This window comes from Plutella xylostella, chromosome 18 (assembly GCF_932276165.1).
Source record: "Plutella xylostella chromosome 18, ilPluXylo3.1, whole genome shotgun sequence".
NCBI lineage: Eukaryota > Metazoa > Arthropoda > Insecta > Lepidoptera > Plutellidae > Plutella > Plutella xylostella.
Window position 1 is genome coordinate 2412220 of NC_063998.1, and position 21329 is coordinate 2433548.

Here is a 21329-nt window from a genome sequence, read left to right on the forward strand (position 1 = left end):
TGAGAAAGGGTTGGTAGGTCAACTTTGACGTCATAGCTCTAAAATGTAGGTTGGTGGATTAGTAAAGAAAAGCAATTAGGAAAGTTAGTTAACTTTGTTTATTATTGAAATTTATTTACCTATTACTTACATCTATGACAAAAATATCACAGTTTACATGAATCTGTTGGATTCGCTAAAAGTATTGAGTATTCCTGTCACCACTAACTTTCTTTCAAGCACATTTACCTACGCTAATCACAAACATCTTGGTGTATTCCTAACCAAATAATTTATTCAAATATTAATTTCATCACCTCTCAAGAACACCAATACCATCCAGGTAAACTATGACCATTTACAAAACAACAATCCCTCAACCACTACTCAGCTAGGAGTCTTCCTTATGTCATCATCTCCTATGACGCCGAAATCGCTTCCATTCTTCGGCGTCGGTGTCTCGCCTACATTGGTGTGTATGGTGGGGGTTGGTAGGTTGTTAGCGTTGACGAGGCTGGGTAGGAGGTTCTTGAGCCACTCCTCGTCGGCAGCCAGGGTGGAGTACATGGCGCCGGTGTCTGCCCCGACCCGGCAGCCGCCGCCGCGGGAGACGCCCCACACTGACCAGCCTGCGTTCTCCTGGAAAGGTTTAAAGCGGTTTTGGTATCGTATTGTTGTGCTGACGGTCCTCGAGCGGAGGTTGGCTGCGGTGATTGCTATTTAGTTTATAGAAGTGACAAGACAAAGTTACTTGGGTTTTGCATGTTCAATGTTCATTATGTATCCTACTGTCCTACATATACCAAACCAAAGATGGTGAGAATGGCAATAGCCAATTTTGCGCAAATATGTGACGCGTAATAAGAGCAGAGTTGGTGTCGCAATTCATGATTTCCAAATGGGGATGCTTTTGGCTGATAAACGGCAACCTCATAAAAAAATCCAGTTGTAATCTAAGTTACCTGACCCCGACACAGCAGCGGAGACCCCATAGCCACCGCACACTGGGGGTCGGTGGTCCTGCCGCACGCCGCCCCCGCCGCCCCGCCGCGCGCGCCGCACAGGCCTGGGGACACTGTGATGTCACTCTGGAATGGGAAGACGTGGTGATGTAGATCGCTGGACTGAGATCACACAAACGTAGGTATACATGACAAGATTGTATGGCGGCATCAGTAGAACCCATGCATGGTCTACTGAAGGCGCCTTACAACCCAAATCCTAATGTAAGTGTAGCTCTAGTTTTTGTCACCGACACGACACGCGAACAAGAAGAGTTTTAACATTTTGCTTTCGATAAGACAATAGAATTTCAGTTTCAGCATCAACCGAGGTTTATAGCTTGCGGCTGACGCTGATTTGACTGGCTTTTAAATTCACGACGGGGACTAACTTTAGCCTCAGTTTCATCATACTCGGTTAGATTATAAGAAGGGATTAGTTCATTTATTATATGTGTGATGTACCAAAAGTGAATGACTAATCCCTGGTTATGATCTGATACTTGATATACCAAGTATGATGAAACTGGGGCTTTTAGTCTAGCTTTTGAGCTATAATTGTTTGTCACCAACACGCTAATATCCACTATTAGGTATTTCACAAATAGCTAGTAACTCCTCAAGACCTACCGCAGCCCAGGACCCATCCTTGCCGAAGCTGACGGCTCGGCAGGCGCCGGCCGGCGGCGTGAAGCTGAGACACGCTCCCGTACGGTTCGGCAGCCGCTCCTTGAACACCACCACGGCTAGGTCGTGCTCGCGGGACCCTGGAATTAGAGAATGCCAGGTATAAGATACATTTGTATCGGGCATTAGAGTATATCTACACAGATACAGTCAGCTGCATAAGTAGCTATACACTTCAAACTGACGAGCCGTCAATGTTTCAATGAATGGATAGGCGGTTTCAGATTGACAAGGCACAAAAGTGGTACAAGGACTACAAGGTATACTACTTATTCAGCTTACTGTACATCCATAGATACCTAGTTACATAATTATTACGTTACCCTAGAACAAAAAAATATGTGTGCTTAAACAAATATCTACCCCAACCCGGAATCGAACCCACCAGCCCCCGTATTTTGTAACTCCGAGTGGGGTTGGTTAGTATAAAATGGCTGACAACTTAGAGCATTATAAATTAATAACTTTTTACTGACTTATCTGATTTCACAAACGTTTATGTTGAATGTAAGGATATATTGTTAGGCTTCTTGCATATTTCTTTCACTAAGATTTTTGGTGTTTTCGGTTAATAAGTCTTTAAGTTGATACCAATTGTCACCGGTTGCTAACTCTCAAAAAGTTACAAAATACGGGGGCAGAACCATCGGCATAGCAGTCAGGGTCACTATCCACTACACCATTCGCACATGAATCTGATCGGCCAATCCTTTCACCACGGTGGCTTATTCAGCTTGAGTTTGTCACCGACACGAAAAAAAAAACAGCTTTGGACTGGGTTTCTCTGAAGAATCACAAAGGTTTTAAAACAACCAAAATCCACCCACCAGAATTATACAGCTTATGCGTGTTAGCGGTATGCACGGTGTAATTCCTCCCCTCATGAGACACCCACAGCTGCTGCTTCAGGGTGGCTCGGAGGCAGGAGGCGGCGGTGAGCATGGCGCCCCCGTCCCCCACGACGACCCCCGCGCAGTAGCGGCCCCCGCGCCCCCGCGACCCGGGGGACCCACCGTCTCTGGGGATGGTGGAAGGAAGGTCAGTACCAATTAGCGAATGACTAAGGGCCGCCTTTTTTATCCGTAGTCAACTGATACCTACATACGAATGCTGTTGGTTTTTAACTAATGATCAACAAACTGTCCCTAAAGCCGGTTTTACACTAGCAATTAATATTGCAGAAGTTGACTATTTTTCATGCAGAAAGAAAGAAACGTTTATTCAGTACACTGCATGATGTATGTTTACTTGCAAAAGCATGCTTGCTACAGCTGTTTCAGCTGTTTACATCAGTTTGCACAAGTCGACTGTTCCAGTTTATATTGCTAGTTTTAAACACCACCGCTTTAAAACTGGACACTTTCATGTGTCATTTTAGAAAATTCATAAAATATTTTGCTTTAATCACCGGTACTTTTTCTGGTTTTATTATGGTTAATCTTACTTGTGTAACGTGACACACCATGGGCACACTCCGTTCTCTCCAGGCGCGTCTTGGCATACTAGAATTAATACAAACAGAACATTTAATCAGCTGCAACAGTTTTAATATTATGGAATCATAGAGTTAAATATAAATAATAATTTATTTATTTAGTTGGTCAACTTAGGTCCTAAACGCTTTGACGCTAAATGTGTACGCAAATGGGCAAACAATTTTTCAGAACATGGCCGTACTACCTACTAATATACAACCTACACACAATGCTAAACGCGGTTCTACCTTTTTTGGCCTAAGATTTATTTGCCTAATCTCGTATTGCATAGTAACGTTTGGTCAAAATCTCGTTTCGCCGAAAATCGTATGGCATAAATCTCTTTTAGTAAAAAGTTATTTCGCATAATATTGTTTTGCCTAATAATGGTATAGCCAAATCTCGAATAGCCTAATAATGCTATGGCATAGGTTATATAAAGTAATCATATTCGTTTGGCTTTAACTTTCATGGAGCGTCTCCCTACATAGCGCAAACTGGTGCCTTGTATTTGTGGCCGCTATGTGGGAAACGCTCCGCTCCGCTCCGCTCCGCTTCGCTGCGCTCCGCTTTAGACGAAACGAGTCTTATGCCACATAAGTCTTGACGAAGTGATGATTCTACCAAAAAGTTTAGACCTTACGAGTTATGCGAAACGAGTTTAGGGCAATAAAGATTAGGCCAGATGAGGGGAACCGGCTAAACGCTGCCGATAAATGCACTATAAATGTGTATTTTTTTGTTTTAACAAACAAGGTTTATTCATTTATTTTTTTGGTAGTAACACAAGTATTATCTGGGGGCACGGGAGTGACCCCACCAAGTGGAGCAAAAAAGCGGCACGGCCGTACCATCCTTTTCTCGAAGCAATTCAGGCCATTTTCGACCCCCTGTAACTTCGTTGTGGATAAAACTAGAAGACTGAATTTTCACTAACCATGCAGGCATTGTAAAGACACGGTATATTTCAAATTTCTTTCAATTTGTACCAGTAGTTTAAGAATTATAACGGGTCAAAGTTTCTTAATTTTGTCACTGACTCACTCACTCACTCACTCACCGATCATAAAAATTCTAAGGTACTTACTTCTAGCAGACCTAGAAGCTTCAAATTTGGAATATAAGTAGTGTTTGGTGTATGAATCAAGGAAAAAGTAAAATTTTTCAATTTTGGTCCAGTTTTCTAGATAGGTACATAACTTCTTAAATAATTTCATAATCACATATACAGGGTGGCCCAAAGAGTGACGTCCAAAGGAAAATGTTTGTTTTTTGGATAACTTTTTTAATTTTTTTTTTATTTTTGTGTCATCCTCTTAAGTTGTTCTTTTAACCATAAAAGTTTCAGCTTCCTAGCTGTAATGTAAGTTAGTTATTTTTATGTCGAAAGTTCAAATTATATCATCGAGCTAGACTGCTCTGAATTTTCAACTTGATATTAAAAATTGAACTAGATATTCTCATGGTCCCTTATTAATTTTAAAAACTCCACAAGGTTCCAAATTAACATAAAAATAAAAATAAACTATTGCTTAATGGGGTATTATTTGCAGAAAACAGCCTTCAAAGGTACTTGGGTGGAAATTACCTCATTAGTCAATTGTTTCAGAAAATTGAATGATTCCTGTTATGTCATTACTAAGGACTAATTCAGTTAGAAAATGTATCAAATTAAAGGGAAAATAAAATTATTTAATATTATTTTTTATTTAAGTTACATTTTTGAATGTAAATTCTTAGTAAAATGTTTATGTCTGAGTTGTAAGATTTATGAGACAATTGTATTATTAATAATAAATAAATAAACTCAAATAATTCTTTTACAAATTGACTCACAATAAATTTTCGAAATGGCGACCTCCCACAGCAATACACTACCTACATCTAAGCAAGAAATTTTCTTTAAGTCAAAAAAGTGACAAATGTAAAAAATATGACATCTGACAAAAAGTTAAACATGTCAAAAATGTGACCTCTGTCAAAAAGTGACATCTGAATGAAACAGAGAGGCGTATAGGCGACTTAAAGAAAATTTCTTGCGTAGATGTAGGTTGTGTATTGCTGTGGGAGGTCGCCATTTTGAAAATTTATTGTGAGTAAATGTTTAAAATAATTATTTGAGTTTATTTACTTAGTATTAATAATACAATTATCTCATAAATCTTACAACTCAGACTTAAACAATTTACTAAGAATTTACATTCAAAAATGTAACTTAAATAAAAAAAATGTAAATTATTTTATTTTCCCTTTAATTTGATACTTTTTCTATTTGAATTAGTCCTTAGTAATGACATAACAGGAATCTTTCAACTTTCTGAAACAATTTACTAATTAGGTAATTTCCACCCAAGTACCTTTGAAGGCTGTTTTCTGCAAATAATACCCCATTAAGCAATAGTTTATTTTTATTTTTATTATATATTGGAACCTTGCGGAGTTTTTAAAATTAATAAGGGACCATGAGAATATCTATTTCAATTTTTAATTTCAAGTAGAAAATTCAGAGCAGTCTAGCTCGATGATATAATTTGAACTTTCGACATAAAAATAACTAACTTACATTACAGCTAGGAAGCTGAAACTTTTATGGTTAAAAGAACAACTTAAGAGGATGACACAAAAATAAAAAATAATTTAAAAAAGTTATCCAAAAAAATAATAAAACATAATTCATCCACTGAGGTCGATTTTCGTAGAAAATTTGTTAAAAAAATAATAACTCCTAAACTACTAAAAATTGCTGAACATACATGGGGGTGATTTGGCTACCCCTTGACCTAAGGAATCAAACATTTTCCTTTGGACGTCACTCTTTGGGCCACCCTGTATGGGGGCACGGCAGTGCCCCCACCAACTAAATATAGGCGCACGGTAGTGCCCCTGCCAAATCAAGCAAAAAATTCCCGTCATGCAAATTAAATCCGCAAAGGATGGATTACCTACCTACGGACAAAGCACATCAGGCTACCACTTATAGTCAAATTTTCTTAATGTACAACTTTGTGTATTGGAAACTAAGGTTGAAATTTTATTAGGGAAATTTGATGCAGTACGAAGTATCTAAGTTACGTTTATTCATTACGTAGCAAAAAATAAGGATTCTTGATTCTTATCTCAAGTTTGCGATTTATGTAGGTAAGTACCTACCAAACTAAGTTACCTAGAAGGTACCGAAAAGAAAAAAAAGTAGAACTGTCTACAAAATTCAAAAAGAAATGAGATCCCATCAAAAACAATACTTGTCAAAAGAACCAAGTCTCGTAACTCAACTCCTGTTTTATATAAATATATTGACTTGGTCATCGCACTAAATAATTTAACTAACACGTGTTTCCATGCGATGGCCGAGTCAATATATTTATATAAAACATTAAAGATTTTTAAGATTGAGATGCGTGCGTGGATAAGACTTGGTATTACATGGATCTCACAACTTTTTACCGTAGAACGACTGAGTTACGAGACTTGGTTTTTTTGACAAGTATTGTTTTTGATGGGATTTTGTTTTTGTTTTTGGTAAACATAGGTACTCACCGGCCTGTGGAAATGTGGTCTCAGTCCCCCCCTCTTCTTCACAGCACCAGTCATACCGGCCTGGGCAATTACCTGCCCTGGAAGACAAACATATACATATAACATTAAGTATTTACATAATGTAGGTAAAATACAATAAAATACAATATACTTATTTGTATAAATACGCGCCAATTTCGAGTATTTCCAAGACTACAGAAGAGGCAGGCAAATAATTGTATTCTAAAAATATTTTCCATGGTCGTGTGATCAAATTCAGGATTTTGGTAGGTGTGTGAAGTTAGCAGCCTAAAGTTAGCAGCCTTTGAATAGCCGACCAAATTAAGATGGTCACTTCAGTCATTGCATACTTTATCAATTAAAACACGTAAAAAGCCCCAAAACATTGAAATAACAATGCTAGGTATTCATATAAACACTATAATATGTTCTAAAATAAATAAATACTAAAAAATACGACGTTTACTTACCGACGCCCTTGTTGGTTAATGGATATTTTGTATGGGGGCACCAAGATGCCATTGACCTGCCAGCATCTCACCTAGTTTATTATGTGTGTTGACTCATTATAAAATACTGACAGAAGTTTCATCAACATTGAAATGGTATAGCAGGTGTCCAGGAGGCACTTTCTGACAGATTTTGGGTAAAAATTGTAAATATTTCACGAATAATCAAGTTTGCAGGTGGAACCTGAAAGAAATCAGCTGCAAATGATAGTTCATATGAAAGGTATTATTTATACCTAGAAACGATTTTCAGCAATTTCAGATTAAATGACTTTTGGTGAATATTCATGGGGAAGATCAGAAAATAAAAGTTAGCAGCCCAAGATTACCATTTTGTATGGGGGCACCAAGATGCCATAGACCTGCCAGAATCTCACCTGGTTTATAATGTGTGTTGACTCATTATAAAACACTGACAGAAGTTTCATCAACATTGAAACGGTATAGCAGGTGTCCAGGAGCCACTTTCTGACAGATTTTGGGTAAAAATTGACAATATTTCACGAATATTCAAGTTTGCAGGTGGAATCTGAAGGAAATCAGCTGTAAATGATAGTTCATATGAAAGGTATTATTTATACCTAGAAACGGTTTTCAGCAATTTCAGATTAAATGACTTTTGGTGAATATTCATGGGGAAGATCAGAAAATAAAAGTTAGCAGCCCAAGATTACCATTTTGTATGGGGGCACCAAGATGCCATAGACCTGCCAGAATCTCACCTGGTTTATAATGTGTGTTGACTCATTATAAAACACTGACAGAAGTTTCATCAACATTGAAACGGTATAGCAGGTGTCCAGGAGCCACTTTCTGACAGATTTTGGGTAAAAATTGACAATATTTCACGAATATTCAAGTTTGCAGGTGGAATCTGAAGGAAATCAGCTGCAAATGATAGTTCATATGAAAGGTATTATTTATACCTAGAAACGGTTTTCAGCAATTTCAGATTAAATGACTTTTGGTGAATATTCATGGGGAAGATCAGAAAATAAAAGTTAGCAGCCCAAGATTACCATTTTGTATGGGGGCACCAAGATGCCATAGACCTGCCAGAATCTCACCTGGTTTATATTGTGTGTTGACTCATTATAAAACACTGACAGAAGTTTCATCAACATTGAAACGGTATAGCAGGTGTCCAGGAGCCACTTTCTGACAGATTTTGGGTAAAAAATCACAATATTTCACGAATAATCAAGTTTGCAGGTGAAACCTGAAGGAAATCAGCTGCAAATGATAGTTCATATGAAAGGTATTATTAATACCTAGAAACGGTTTTCAGCAATTTCAGATTAAATGACTTTTGGTGAATATTCAAGGGGAAGTTCAGAAAATAAAAGTTAGCAGCCCAAGATTACCATTTTGTATGGGGGCAACAAGATGCCATAGACCTGCCAGAATCTCACCTGGTTTATAATGTGTGTTGACTCATTATAAAACACTGACAGAAGTTTCATCAACATTGAATCGGCATAGCAGGTGTCCAGGAGCCACTTTCTGACATATTTTGGGTTAAAAATTGTCAATATTTCACGAATAATCAAGTTTGCAGGTGGAACCTGAAGGAATTCAGCTGCAAATGATAGTTCATATGAAAAGTATTATTTATACCTAGAAACGATTTTCAGCAATTTCAGATTAAATGACTTTTGGTGAATATTCATGGGGAAGTTCAGAAAATAAAAGTTAGCAGCCTAAGATTACCATTTTGTATGGGGGCACCAAGATGCCATAGACCTGCCAGAATCTCAACTGGTTTATAATGTGTGTTGACTCATTATAAAACACTGACAGAAGTTTCATCAACATTGAAACGGTATAGCAGGTGTCTAGGAGCCACTTTCTGACAGATTTTGGGTTAAAAATTGTCAATATTTCACGAATAATCAAGTTTGCAGGTGGAACCTGAAGGAATTCAGCTGCAAATGATAGTTCATATGAAAGGTATTATTTATACCTAGAAACGATTTTTAGCAATTTCAGATTAAATGACTTTTGGTGAATATTCATGGGGAAGATCAGAAAATAAAAGTTAGCAGCCCAAGATTACCATTTTGTATGGGGGCACCAAGATGCCATAGACCTGCCAGAATCTCACCTGGTTTATAATGTGTGTTGACTCATTATAAAACACTGACAGAAGTTTCATCAACATTGAAACGGTATAGCAGGTGTCCAGGAGCCACTTTCTGACAGATTTTGGGTAAAAATTGACAATATTTCACGAATATTCAAGTTTGCAGGTGGAACCTGAAAGAAAACAGCTGCAAGTGATAGTTCATATGAAAGGTATTATTAATACCTAGAAACGGTTTTCAGCAATTTCAGATTAAATGACTTTTGGTGAATATTCATGGGGAAGATCAGAAAATAAAAGTTAGCAGCCCAAGATTACCATTTTGTATGGGGGCACCAAGATGCCATAGACCTGCCAGAATCTCACCTGGTTTATAATGTGTTTTGACTCATTAGAAAACACTGACAGAAGTTTCATCAACATTGAAACGGCATAGCAGGTGTCCAGGAGCCACTTTCTGACAGATTTTGGGTAAAAATTGACAATATTTCACGAATATTCAAGTTTGCAGGTGGAATCTGAAAGAAATCAGCTGCAAATGATAGTTCATATGAAAGGTATTATTTATACCTAGAAACGGTTTTCAGCAATTTCAGATTAAATGACTTTTGGTGAATATTCATGGGGAAGATCAGAAAATAAAAGTTAGCAGCCCAAGATTACCATTTTGTATGGGGGCACCAAGATGCCATAGACCTGCCAGAATCTCACCTGGTTTATAATGTGTGTTGACTCATTATAAAACACTGACAGAAGTTTCATCAACATTGAAACGGTATAGCAGGTGTCCAGGAGCCACTTTCTGACAGATTTTGGGTAAAAATTGACAATATTTCACGAATATTCAAGTTTGCAGGTGGAATCTGAAGGAAATCAGCTGCAAATGATAGTTCATATGAAAGGTATTATTTATACCTAGAAACGGTTTTCAGCAATTTCAGATTAAATGACTTTTGGTGAATATTCATGGGGAAGATCAGAAAATAAAAGTTAGCAGCCCAAGATTACCATTTTGTATGGGGGCACCAAGATGCCATAGACCTGCCAGAATCTCACCTGGTTTATAATGTGTGTTGACTCATTATAAAACACTGACAGAAGTTTCATCAACATTGAAACGGTATAGCAGGTGTCCAGGAGCCACTTTCTGACAGATTTTGGGTAAAAAATCACAATATTTCACGAATAATCAAGTTTGCAGGTGAAACCTGAAGGAAATCAGCTGCAAATGATAGTTCATATGAAAGGTATTATTAATACCTAGAAACGGTTTTCAGCAATTTCAGATTAAATGACTTTTGGTGAATATTCAAGGGGAAGTTCAGAAAATAAAAGTTAGCAGCCCAAGATTACCATTTTGTATGGGGGCAACAAGATGCCATAGACCTGCCAGAATCTCACCTGGTTTATAATGTGTGTTGACTCATTATAAAACACTGACAGAAGTTTCATCAACATTGAATCGGCATAGCAGGTGTCCAGGAGCCACTTTCTGACATATTTTGGGTAAAAATTGTCAATATTTCACGAATAATCAAGTTTGCAGGTGGAACCTGAAGGAATTCAGCTGCAAATGATAGTTCATATGAAAAGTATTATTTATACCTAGAAACGATTTTCAGCAATTTCAGATTAAATGACTTTTGGTGAATATTCATGGGGAAGTTCAGAAAATAAAAGTTAGCAGCCTAAGATTACCATTTTGTATGGGGGCACCAAGATGCCATAGACCTGCCAGAATCTCAACTGGTTTATAATGTGTGTTGACTCATTATAAAACACTGACAGAAGTTTCATCAACATTGAAACGGTATAGCAGGTGTCTAGGAGCCACTTTCTGACAGATTTTGGGTTAAAAATTGTCAATATTTCACGAATAATCAAGTTTGCAGGTGGAACCTGAAGGAATTCAGCTGCAAATGATAGTTCATATGAAAGGTATTATTTATACCTAGAAACGATTTTCAGCAATTTCAGATTAAATGACTTTTGGTGAATATTCATGGGGAAGATCAGAAAATAAAAGTTAGCAGCCCAAGATTACCATTTTGTATGGGGGCACCAAGATGCCATAGACCTGCCAGAATCTCACCTGGTTTATAATGTGTGTTGACTCATTATAAAACACTGACAGAAGTTTCATCAACATTGAAACGGTATAGCAGGTGTCCAGGAGCCACTTTCTGACAGATTTTGGGTAAAAATTGACAATATTTCACGAATATTCAAGTTTGCAGGTGGAACCTGAAAGAAAAACAGCTGCAAGTGATAGTTCATATGAAAGGTATTATTAATACCTAGAAACGGTTTTCAGCAATTTCAGATTAAATGACTTTTGGTGAATATTCATGGGGGAAGATCAGAAAATAAAAGTTAGCAGCCCAAGATTACCATTTTGTATGGGGGCACCAAGATGCCATAGACCTGCCAGAATCTCACCTAGTTTATAATGTGTTTTGACTCATTAGAAAACACTGACAGAAGTTTCATCAACATTGAAACGGCATAGCAGGTGTCCAGGAGCCACTTTCTGACAGATTTTGGGTAAAAATTGACAATATTTCACGAATATTCAAGTTTGCAGGTGGAATCTGAAAGAAATCAGCTGCAAATGATAGTTCATATGAAAGGTATTATTTATACCTAGAAACGGTTTTCAGCAATTTCAGATTAAATGACTTTTGGTGAATATTCATGGGGAAGATCAGAAAATAAAAGTTAGCAGCCCAAGATTACCATTTTGTATGGGGGCACCAAGATGCCATAGACCTGCCAGAATCTCACCTGGTTTATAATGTGTGTTGACTCATTATAAAACACTGACAGAAGTTTCATCAACATTGAAACGGTATAGCAGGTGTCCAGGAGCCACTTTCTGACAGATTTTGGGTAAAAATTGACAATATTTCACGAATATTCAAGTTTGCAGGTGGAATCTGAAGGAAATCAGCTGCAAATGATAGTTCATATGAAAGGTATTATTTATACCTAGAAACGGTTTTCAGCAATTTCAGATTAAATGACTTTTGGTGAATATTCATGGGGAAGATCAGAAAATAAAAGTTAGCAGCCCAAGATTACCATTTTGTATGGGGGCACCAAGATGCCATAGACCTGCCAGAATCTCACCTGGTTTATAATGTGTGTTGACTCATTATAAAACACTGACAGAAGTTTCATCAACATTGAAACGGTATAGCAGGTGTCCAGGAGCCACTTTCTGACAGATTTTGGGTAAAAAATCACAATATTTCACGAATAATCAAGTTTGCAGGTGAAACCTGAAGGAAATCAGCTGCAAATGATAGTTCATATGAAAGGTATTATTAATACCTAGAAACGGTTTTCAGCAATTTCAGATTAAATGACTTTTGGTGAATATTCAAGGGGAAGTTCAGAAAATAAAAGTTAGCAGCCCAAGATTACCATTTTGTATGGGGGCAACAAGATGCCATAGACCTGCCAGAATCTCACCTGGTTTATAATGTGTGTTGACTCATTATAAAACACTGACAGAAGTTTCATCAACATTGAATCGGCATAGCAGGTGTCCAGGAGCCACTTTCTGACATATTTTGGGTAAAAATTGTCAATATTTCACGAATAATCAAGTTTGCAGGTGGAACCTGAAGGAATTCAGCTGCAAATGATAGTTCATATGAAAAGTATTATTTATACCTAGAAACGATTTTCAGCAATTTCAGATTAAATGACTTTTGGTGAATATTCATGGGGAAGTTCAGAAAATAAAAGTTAGCAGCCTAAGATTACCATTTTGTATGGGGGCACCAAGATGCCATAGACCTGCCAGAATCTCAACTGGTTTATAATGTGTGTTGACTCATTATAAAACACTGACAGAAGTTTCATCAACATTGAAACGGTATAGCAGGTGTCTAGGAGCCACTTTCTGACAGATTTTGGGTTAAAAATTGTCAATATTTCACGAATAATCAAGTTTGCAGGTGGAACCTGAAGGAATTCAGCTGCAAATGATAGTTCATATGAAAGGTATTATTTATACCTAGAAACGATTTTCAGCAATTTCAGATTAAATGACTTTTGGTGAATATTCATGGGGAAGATCAGAAAATAAAAGTTAGCAGCCCAAGATTACCATTTTGTATGGGGGCACCAAGATGCCATAGACCTGCCAGAATCTCACCTGGTTTATAATGTGTGTTGACTCATTATAAAACACTGACAGAAGTTTCATCAACATTGAAACGGTATAGCAGGTGTCCAGGAGCCACTTTCTGACAGATTTTGGGTAAAAATTGACAATATTTCACGAATATTCAAGTTTGCAGGTGGAACCTGAAAGAAAACAGCTGCAAGTGATAGTTCATATGAAAGGTATTATTAATACCTAGAAACGGTTTTCAGCAATTTCAGATTAAATGACTTTTGGTGAATATTCATGGGGAAGATCAGAAAATAAAAGTTAGCAGCCCAAGATTACCATTTTGTATGGGGGCACCAAGATGCCATAGACCTGCCAGAATCTCACCTGGTTTATAATGTGTTTTGACTCATTAGAAAACACTGACAGAAGTTTCATCAACATTGAAACGGCATAGCAGGTGTCCAGGAGCCACTTTCTGACAGATTTTGGGTAAAAAATCACAATATTTCACGAATAATAAAGTTTGCAGGTGGAACCTGAAGAAAATTAGCTGCAAATGATAGTTCATATGAAAGGTATTATTTATACCTAGAAACGGTTTTAAGCAATTTCAGAATAAATTACTTTTCATGCACTGGTCAGAAAACAAAAATTATACTCAAGATACATTGAATCGCAATAACATAATATGAGAGACAATAGCATTATTTTGCCAGGTGAACGTCTTGTCATTAAAAACTTTTGCAAGTCGGCTAATGATTAAAGGTAAAAAAATATTCTGTATACTAACGCACAAAAAAATAACCATAATCAATTCTATAGGTTCGCAACAGATAATAAGTTACGACATTCTATTGTTGTGGTGTGATGAACTCTTTGTTTTAGGCAGGTAGGTAAATGGGTTCCCAACTATAAAATAACACTAGTCGGCATGCCATCAAAGGCTCACACCTGCGTCATGCGTCATGCGTATTGTATGGCGGAAAGAGTAAGGCTGAAAAGATGACCTTTTGTGATACTGATAAGAGTATTGTCCTTTTCTATAAGAACAGGACACCTGCTATACCATTACCGTTTCAATGTTTATGCTATACCGATTCAATGTTGATGAAACTTCTGTCAGTGTCTTCTAATGAGTCAACACACATTATAAACCAGGTGAGATTCTGGCAGGTCTATGGCATCTTGGTGCCCCCATACAAAATGGTAATCTTGGGCTGCTAACTTTTATTTTCTGATCTTCCCCATGAATATTCACCAAAAGTCATTTAATCTGAAATTGCTGAAAACCGTTTCTAGGTATTAATAATACCTTTCATATGAACTATCACTTGCAGCTGTTTTCTTTCAGGTTCCACCTGCAAACTTGAATATTCGTGAAATATTGTCAATTTTTACCCAAAATCTGTCAGAAAGTGGCTCCTGGACACCTGCTATACCGTTTCAATGTTCATGAAACTTCTGTCAGTGTTTTATAATGAGTCAACACACATTATAAACCAGGTGAGATTCTGGCAGGTCTATGGCATCTTGGTGCCCCCATACAAAATGGTAATCTTGGGCTGCTAACTTTTATTTTCTGATCTTCCCCATGAATATTCACCAAAAGTCATTTAATCTGAAATTGCTGAAAATCGTTTCTAGGTATAAATAATACCTTTCATATGAACTATCATTTGCAGCTGAATTCCTTCAGGTTCCACCTGCAAACTTGATTATTCGTGAAATATTGACAATTTTTAACCCAAAATCTGTCAGAAAGTGGCTCCTAGACACCTGCTATACCGTTTCAATGTTGATGAAACTTCTGTCAGTGTTTTATAATGAGTCAACACACATTATAAACCAGTTGAGATTCTGGCAGGTCTATGGCATCTTGGTGCCCCCATACAAAATGGTAATCTTAGGCTGCTAACTTTTATTTTCTGAACTTCCCCATGAATATTCACCAAAAGTCATTTAATCTGAAATTGCTGAAAACCGTTTCTAGGTATAAATAATACCTTTCATATGAACTATCATTTGCAGCTGAATTCCTTCAGGTTCCACCTGCAAACTTGATTATTCGTGAAATATTGACAATTTTTACCCAAAATCTGTCAGAAAGTGGCTCCTGGACACCTGCTATGCCGTTTCAATGTTGATGAAACTTCTGTCAGTGTTTTATAATGAGTCAACACACATTATAAACCAGGTAAGATTCTGGCAGGTCTATGGCATCTTGGTGCCCCCATACAAAATGGTAATCTTGGGCTGCTAACTTTTATTTTCTGAACTTCCCCTTGAATATTCACCAAAAGTCATTTAATCTGAAATTGCTGAAAACCGTTTCTAGGTATTAATAATACCTTTCATATGAACTATCACTTGCAGCTGATTTCCTTCAGGTTCCACCTGCAAACTTGAATATTCGTGAAATATTGTAAATTTTTAACCAAAATCTTTCAGAAAGTGGCTCCTGGACACCTGCTATACCGTTTCAATGTTGATGAAACTTCTGTCAGTGTTTTATAATGAGTCAACACACATTATAAACCAGGTGAGATGCTGGCAGGTCTATGGCATCTTGGTGCCCCCATACAAAATGGTAATCTTGGGCTGCTAACTTTTATTTTCTGATCTTCCCCATGAATATTCACCAAAAGTCATTTAATCTGAAATTGCTGAAAACCGTTTCTAGGTATAAATAATACCTTTCATATGAACTATCATTTGCAGCTGAATTCTTTCAGGTTCCACCTGCAAACTTGATTATTCGTGAAATATTGACAATTTTTAACCCAAAATCTGTCAGAAAGTGGCTCCTGGACACCTGCTATACCGTTTCAATGTTGATGAAACTTCTGTCAGTGTTTTATAATGAGTCAACACACATTATAAACCAGGTGAGATTCTGGCAGGTCTATGGCATCTTGGTGCTCCCATACAAAATGGTAATCTTGGGCTGCTAACTTTTATTTTCTGATCTTCCCCATGAATATTCACCAAAAGTCATTTAATCTGAAATTGCTGAAAATAGTTTCTAGGTATAAATAATACCTTTCATATGAACTATCATTTGCAGCTGAATTCCTTCAGGTTCCACCTGCAAACTTGATTATTCGTGAAATATTGTGATTTTTTACCCAAAATCTGTCAGAAAGTGGCTCCTGGACACCTGCTATACCGTTTCAATGTTGATGAAACTTCTGTCAGTGTTTTCTAATGAGTCAACACACATAATAAACCAGGTGAGATGCTGGCAGGTCTATGGCATCTTGGTGCCCCCATACAAAATGGTAATCTTAGGCTGCTAACTTTTATTTTCTGAACTTCCCCATGAATATTCACCAAAAGTCATTTAATCTGAAATTGCTGAAAACCGTTTCTAGGTATAAATAATACCTTTCATATGAACTATCATTTGCAGCTGAATTCCTTCAGGTTCCACCTGCAAACTTGATTATTCGTGAAATATTGACAATTTTTACCCAAAATCTGTCAGAAAGTGGCTCCTGGACACCTGCTATGCCGTTTCAATGTTGATGAAACTTCTGTCAGTGTTTATAATGAGTCAACACACATTATAAACCAGGTAAGATTCTGGCAGGTCTATGGCATCTTGGTGCCCCCATACAAAATGGTAATCTTGGGCTGCTAACTTTTATTTTCTGAACTTCCCCTTGAATATTCACCAAAAGTCATTTAATCTGAAATTGCTGAAAACCGTTTCTAGGTATAAATAATACCTTTCATATGAACTATCATTTGCAGCTGATTTCCTTCAGGTTTCACCTGCAAACTTGATTATTCGTGAAATATTGTAATTTTTACCCAAAATCTGTCAGAAAGTGGCTCCTGGACACCTGCTATACCGTTTCAATGTTGATGAAACTTCTGTCAGTGTTTTATAATGAGTCAACACACATTATAAACTAGGTGAGATTCTGGCAGGTCTATGGCATCTTGGTGCCCCCATACAAAATGGTAATCTTGGGCTGCTAACTTTTATTTTCTGATCTTCCCCATGAATATTCACCAAAAGTCATTTAATCTGAAATTGCTGAAAACCGTTTCTAGGTATTAATAATACCTTTCATATGAACTATCACTTGCAGCTGATTTCCTTCAGGTTCCACCTGCAAACTTGAATATTCGTGAAATATTGTAAATTTTTACCCAAAATCTTTCAGAAAGTGGCTCCTGGACACCTGCTATACCGTTTCAATGTTGATGAAACTTCTGTCAGTGTTTTATAATGAGTCAACACACATTATAAACCAGGTGAGATGCTGGCAGGTCTATGGCATCTTGGTGCCCCCATACAAAATGGTAATCTTGGGCTGCTAACTTTTATTTTCTGATCTTCCCCATGAATATTCACCAAAAGTCATTTAATCTGAAATTGCTGAAAACTGTTTCTAGGTATAAATAATACCTTTCATATGAACTATCATTTGCAGCTGAATTCTTTCAGGTTCCACCTGCAAACTTGATTATTCGTGAAATATTGACAATTTTTAACCCAAAATCTGTCAGAAAGTGGCTCCTGGACACCTGCTATACCGTTTCAATGTTGATGAAACTTCTGTCAGTGTTTTATAATGAGTCAACACACATTATAAACCAGGTGAGATTCTGGCAGGTCTATGGCATCTTGGTGCTCCCATACAAAATGTTAATCTTGGGCTGCTAACTTTTATTTTCTGATCTTCCCCATGAATATTCACCAAAAGTCATTTAATCTGAAATTGCTGAAAATCGTTTCTAGGTATAAATAATACCTTTCATATGAACTATCATTTGCAGCTGAATTCCTTCAGGTTCCACCTGCAAACTTGATTATTCGTGAAATATTGTGATTTTTTACCCAAAATCTGTCAGAAAGTGGCTCCTGGACACCTGCTATACCGTTTCAATGTTGATGAAACTTCTGTCAGTGTTTTCTAATGAGTCAACACACATAATAAACCAGGTGAGATGCTGGCAGGTCTATGGCATCTTGGTGCCCCCATACAAAATATTCATTAACCAACAAGGGCATCAGTAAGTAAACGTCGTATTTTTTAGTATTTATTTATTTTAGAACATATTATAGTGTTTATATGAATACCTAGCATTGTTATTTCAATGTTTTTGGGGCTTTTTCCGTGTTTTAATTGATAAAGTATGCAATGACTGAAGTGAACATCTTAATTTGGTCGGCTATTCAAAGGCTGCTAACTTTAGGCTGCTAACTTCACGCAGGTGATTTTGGTCAGTTCTATCACGCTGAATTTAATTATCTAAGTATGCTGCTAACATGGTGCGGTTGTTTCAGCTAAGTACAGAGAGATGTATGTGATGAGATGACCTACGTAATTTTTATATTACATAGTCTGCTAGATAGTAGATAGTAGTTAAATAGCTAATATTACATTAATCGATTTGGATTTTCCGTATTGGGAAATTTTCATGCGTAAGTTGCCAAATTACCGAGTGACTCAAGACGCTGCGCGCTTATTACCTACGCATTTGACCCATAAACCTTTATGTCGTGTAGGTACAGTAAGGTGCAGATAAACCTGACCCCCCTCAGAAGCATTGTTAGTATGAGAGGGCGGTCAGGTTTCTTTGCACCTAACCGTACCTACTAATGCGGTGGAAGCATGTGACTTCATTCATGTACATTATAATAAAGGTAAGGAATCTCCCCGAGTGACGTATTAAATGTAATTAACTACTTTATTTAGGTCCAAAGTACCCTCGGCAGTCAGCGATTGGCCTATTCTGCCTGGCTAATCGTGCGTCTAGGATATGTCACCGAGGTGAAATGATTAGAATGGAATAAGAATAGAATAGAAGGTGGAAGGTGATATAAATAAATAAGTAGGTATGTGGGGACATATTCCCACACATGGTAATCAAACCACAAACTAGGCAGAGCCTGTGATATGGGTTTCGGATAACTGATATATCTACACAGATCAATACTAATTAATAGATAAACGACAACCAGATACAAGGTAAACACAGGTGCTCATCACACGAATGTTTGCCCTGTGTGGGATTCGGGCCCGCGGCCCCAAGCTTGGGAAGCAGCTTTACCACCGGCTAAGCTACGGTGCCTTCATATAAGTACCTCGTGTTTTTTTACCGACAACCTATGAAGTAGAAGATGTACATAATAGTACATAGTGTACGAACCTGATTTCGTTCTCGTCGATGGTCCCGTACTTGTCGATGGTGCCGTTGTCTCTGCACTGCGAGTACTTGACGCACAGCCCCGCGCGCCCCAAGTCCGTCACGCAAGTGTTGGACACTGGAATATATTGCAATTAAATACAATACAATATAATATCATCATCACGACCCATCACGTCCCCACTGCTGGGGCACGGGTCTCCTTCCAATGAAGGAAGGGTTTAGGCCTAGTCAACAATCCTAACTTAATATTATAAATGTGAAAGTAACTGTGTCTGTCTGTCTGTCTGTCTGTCTGTCTGTTACTCTTTCACGCCAAAACTACTGAACAGATTTTAATGAAATTTGGTATACATATGGTCTAGACCCTGAGAAAGAACATAGGCTACTTTTTATGCCGGAAATCCCACGGGAAAACTTTTTAAGGCGAAGCGAAGCTCGCGGGAACAGTTAGTACAATATAACTTTATTGAAAACACACTCAACATAAATTATACGTTAAAAAGTAAGGGGAAGCACAATAGGTGGCCTTAGCGCCAAAAGCGTTATCTTATAGTCAAGGTTTGCTTGACTTATGAGGGGAAGGTGTACAAAAAATACTGAAAATTATAGATCAAGAGTCACCTCATCTACAAAAGAATCGACACATTTCTATTAACTACCTTACGAATCAAAGCTTACGAAGTTAAATTTTATAAGTGAATTTAACTTTCTATCGACTATCTGTTAGAAAGTATCTATTAAGTAGTGGTTACACCTGTAAACTTGTGTATCCATATTAAAGTTACATTATGCAGTTTAGCACATTATAAGTTATATATTATTATATAAAATGCCGAATTCGGGTTACTAAATAAGTATATCTTAATTACCTACTGAGTAGTACTGAGTACCTACTTATTAATACTTTATTTATCCTCATACGGTCGAATAATTATAATCGCGAATCAAAAAAACTCAATTGCACAGCTGTTAAATGTTTATTTCCTAGTTTTTTTAGTAGACGTTTTAGTGTAAGTAAGAACTTATATACAACAATTAAAAATTTACTTTAAACTCACCATTAGCACTCGGGGAGAGGTCCAGCTCATCATCAGGAGACGAAGTGGTCAACGCCACCACCACGACACCGACACACGACACCAACACACACAACAAACTAAAACAAACAAAACAAAACGTATAACCAACCTTTGTTTTACTCACTAGATATAGGTACTCGTAATTATAACCTAGCAAATAATTTTACAATTAAAACACACAAACCTTAACCTCTGCATATTTTGGCGAAAACAAACAGTAGTGATAATGACACGTTCAAAAACTGGTCTGGTGAATGTGATATTATTAATATTATTATCTTGGACCTCGACCGGTCGCGGGCTTGTGACGTGGGACCGGCGCTTCGCCTGCCCAGTGTGAGACTGAGATTATTGTGATCAAAGTTTATTCACTGGTCACTACGTTCATGTTTTTCCTTATTCTTATTATGTAGTATACTGTAAGTAATTAAGTATGTATTATGTAGCGTTAGTTGATTAATGTAGGTATTTTTTCTGTGTCTTTACTAGGTGCTTGTGATCTTATAAAGACTGATTTGTGTTTCTCAGTGGGTTCTCTTTTCAGTCATTCACGCAAGTACGTACTCATCAAGATAAGTACATGAGCAAAATAATAATAAATAAAATCCTTTTAGATACACTTACGACCTTTGTTACCTTTACCAAACTTGGTTAATTTAGCTGAGATAAGAACAATCTAAATATAAAT

General features: G+C 37.2%; 1 protein-coding gene across 1 annotated transcript; it reads right to left on the reverse strand.

The window, feature by feature from the left end:
* Positions 1 to 79: 79 nt before the first annotated feature.
* LOC105381787 lies at positions 80 to 21002 on the reverse strand. The gene is made up of 9 exons (XM_038114261.2): positions 20826 to 21002; positions 20621 to 20718; positions 19563 to 19677; positions 6680 to 6756; positions 3112 to 3169; positions 2495 to 2685; positions 1611 to 1747; positions 942 to 1067; positions 80 to 618 (listed from the first exon to the last, which is right to left on the reverse strand). Exons 1-9 carry the CDS (start codon positions 20837 to 20839, stop codon positions 367 to 369), a joined length of 1068 nt encoding a protein of 355 aa, XP_037970189.2. The 5' UTR covers positions 20840 to 21002; the 3' UTR covers positions 80 to 366.
* Positions 21003 to 21329: the final 327 nt, after the last annotated feature.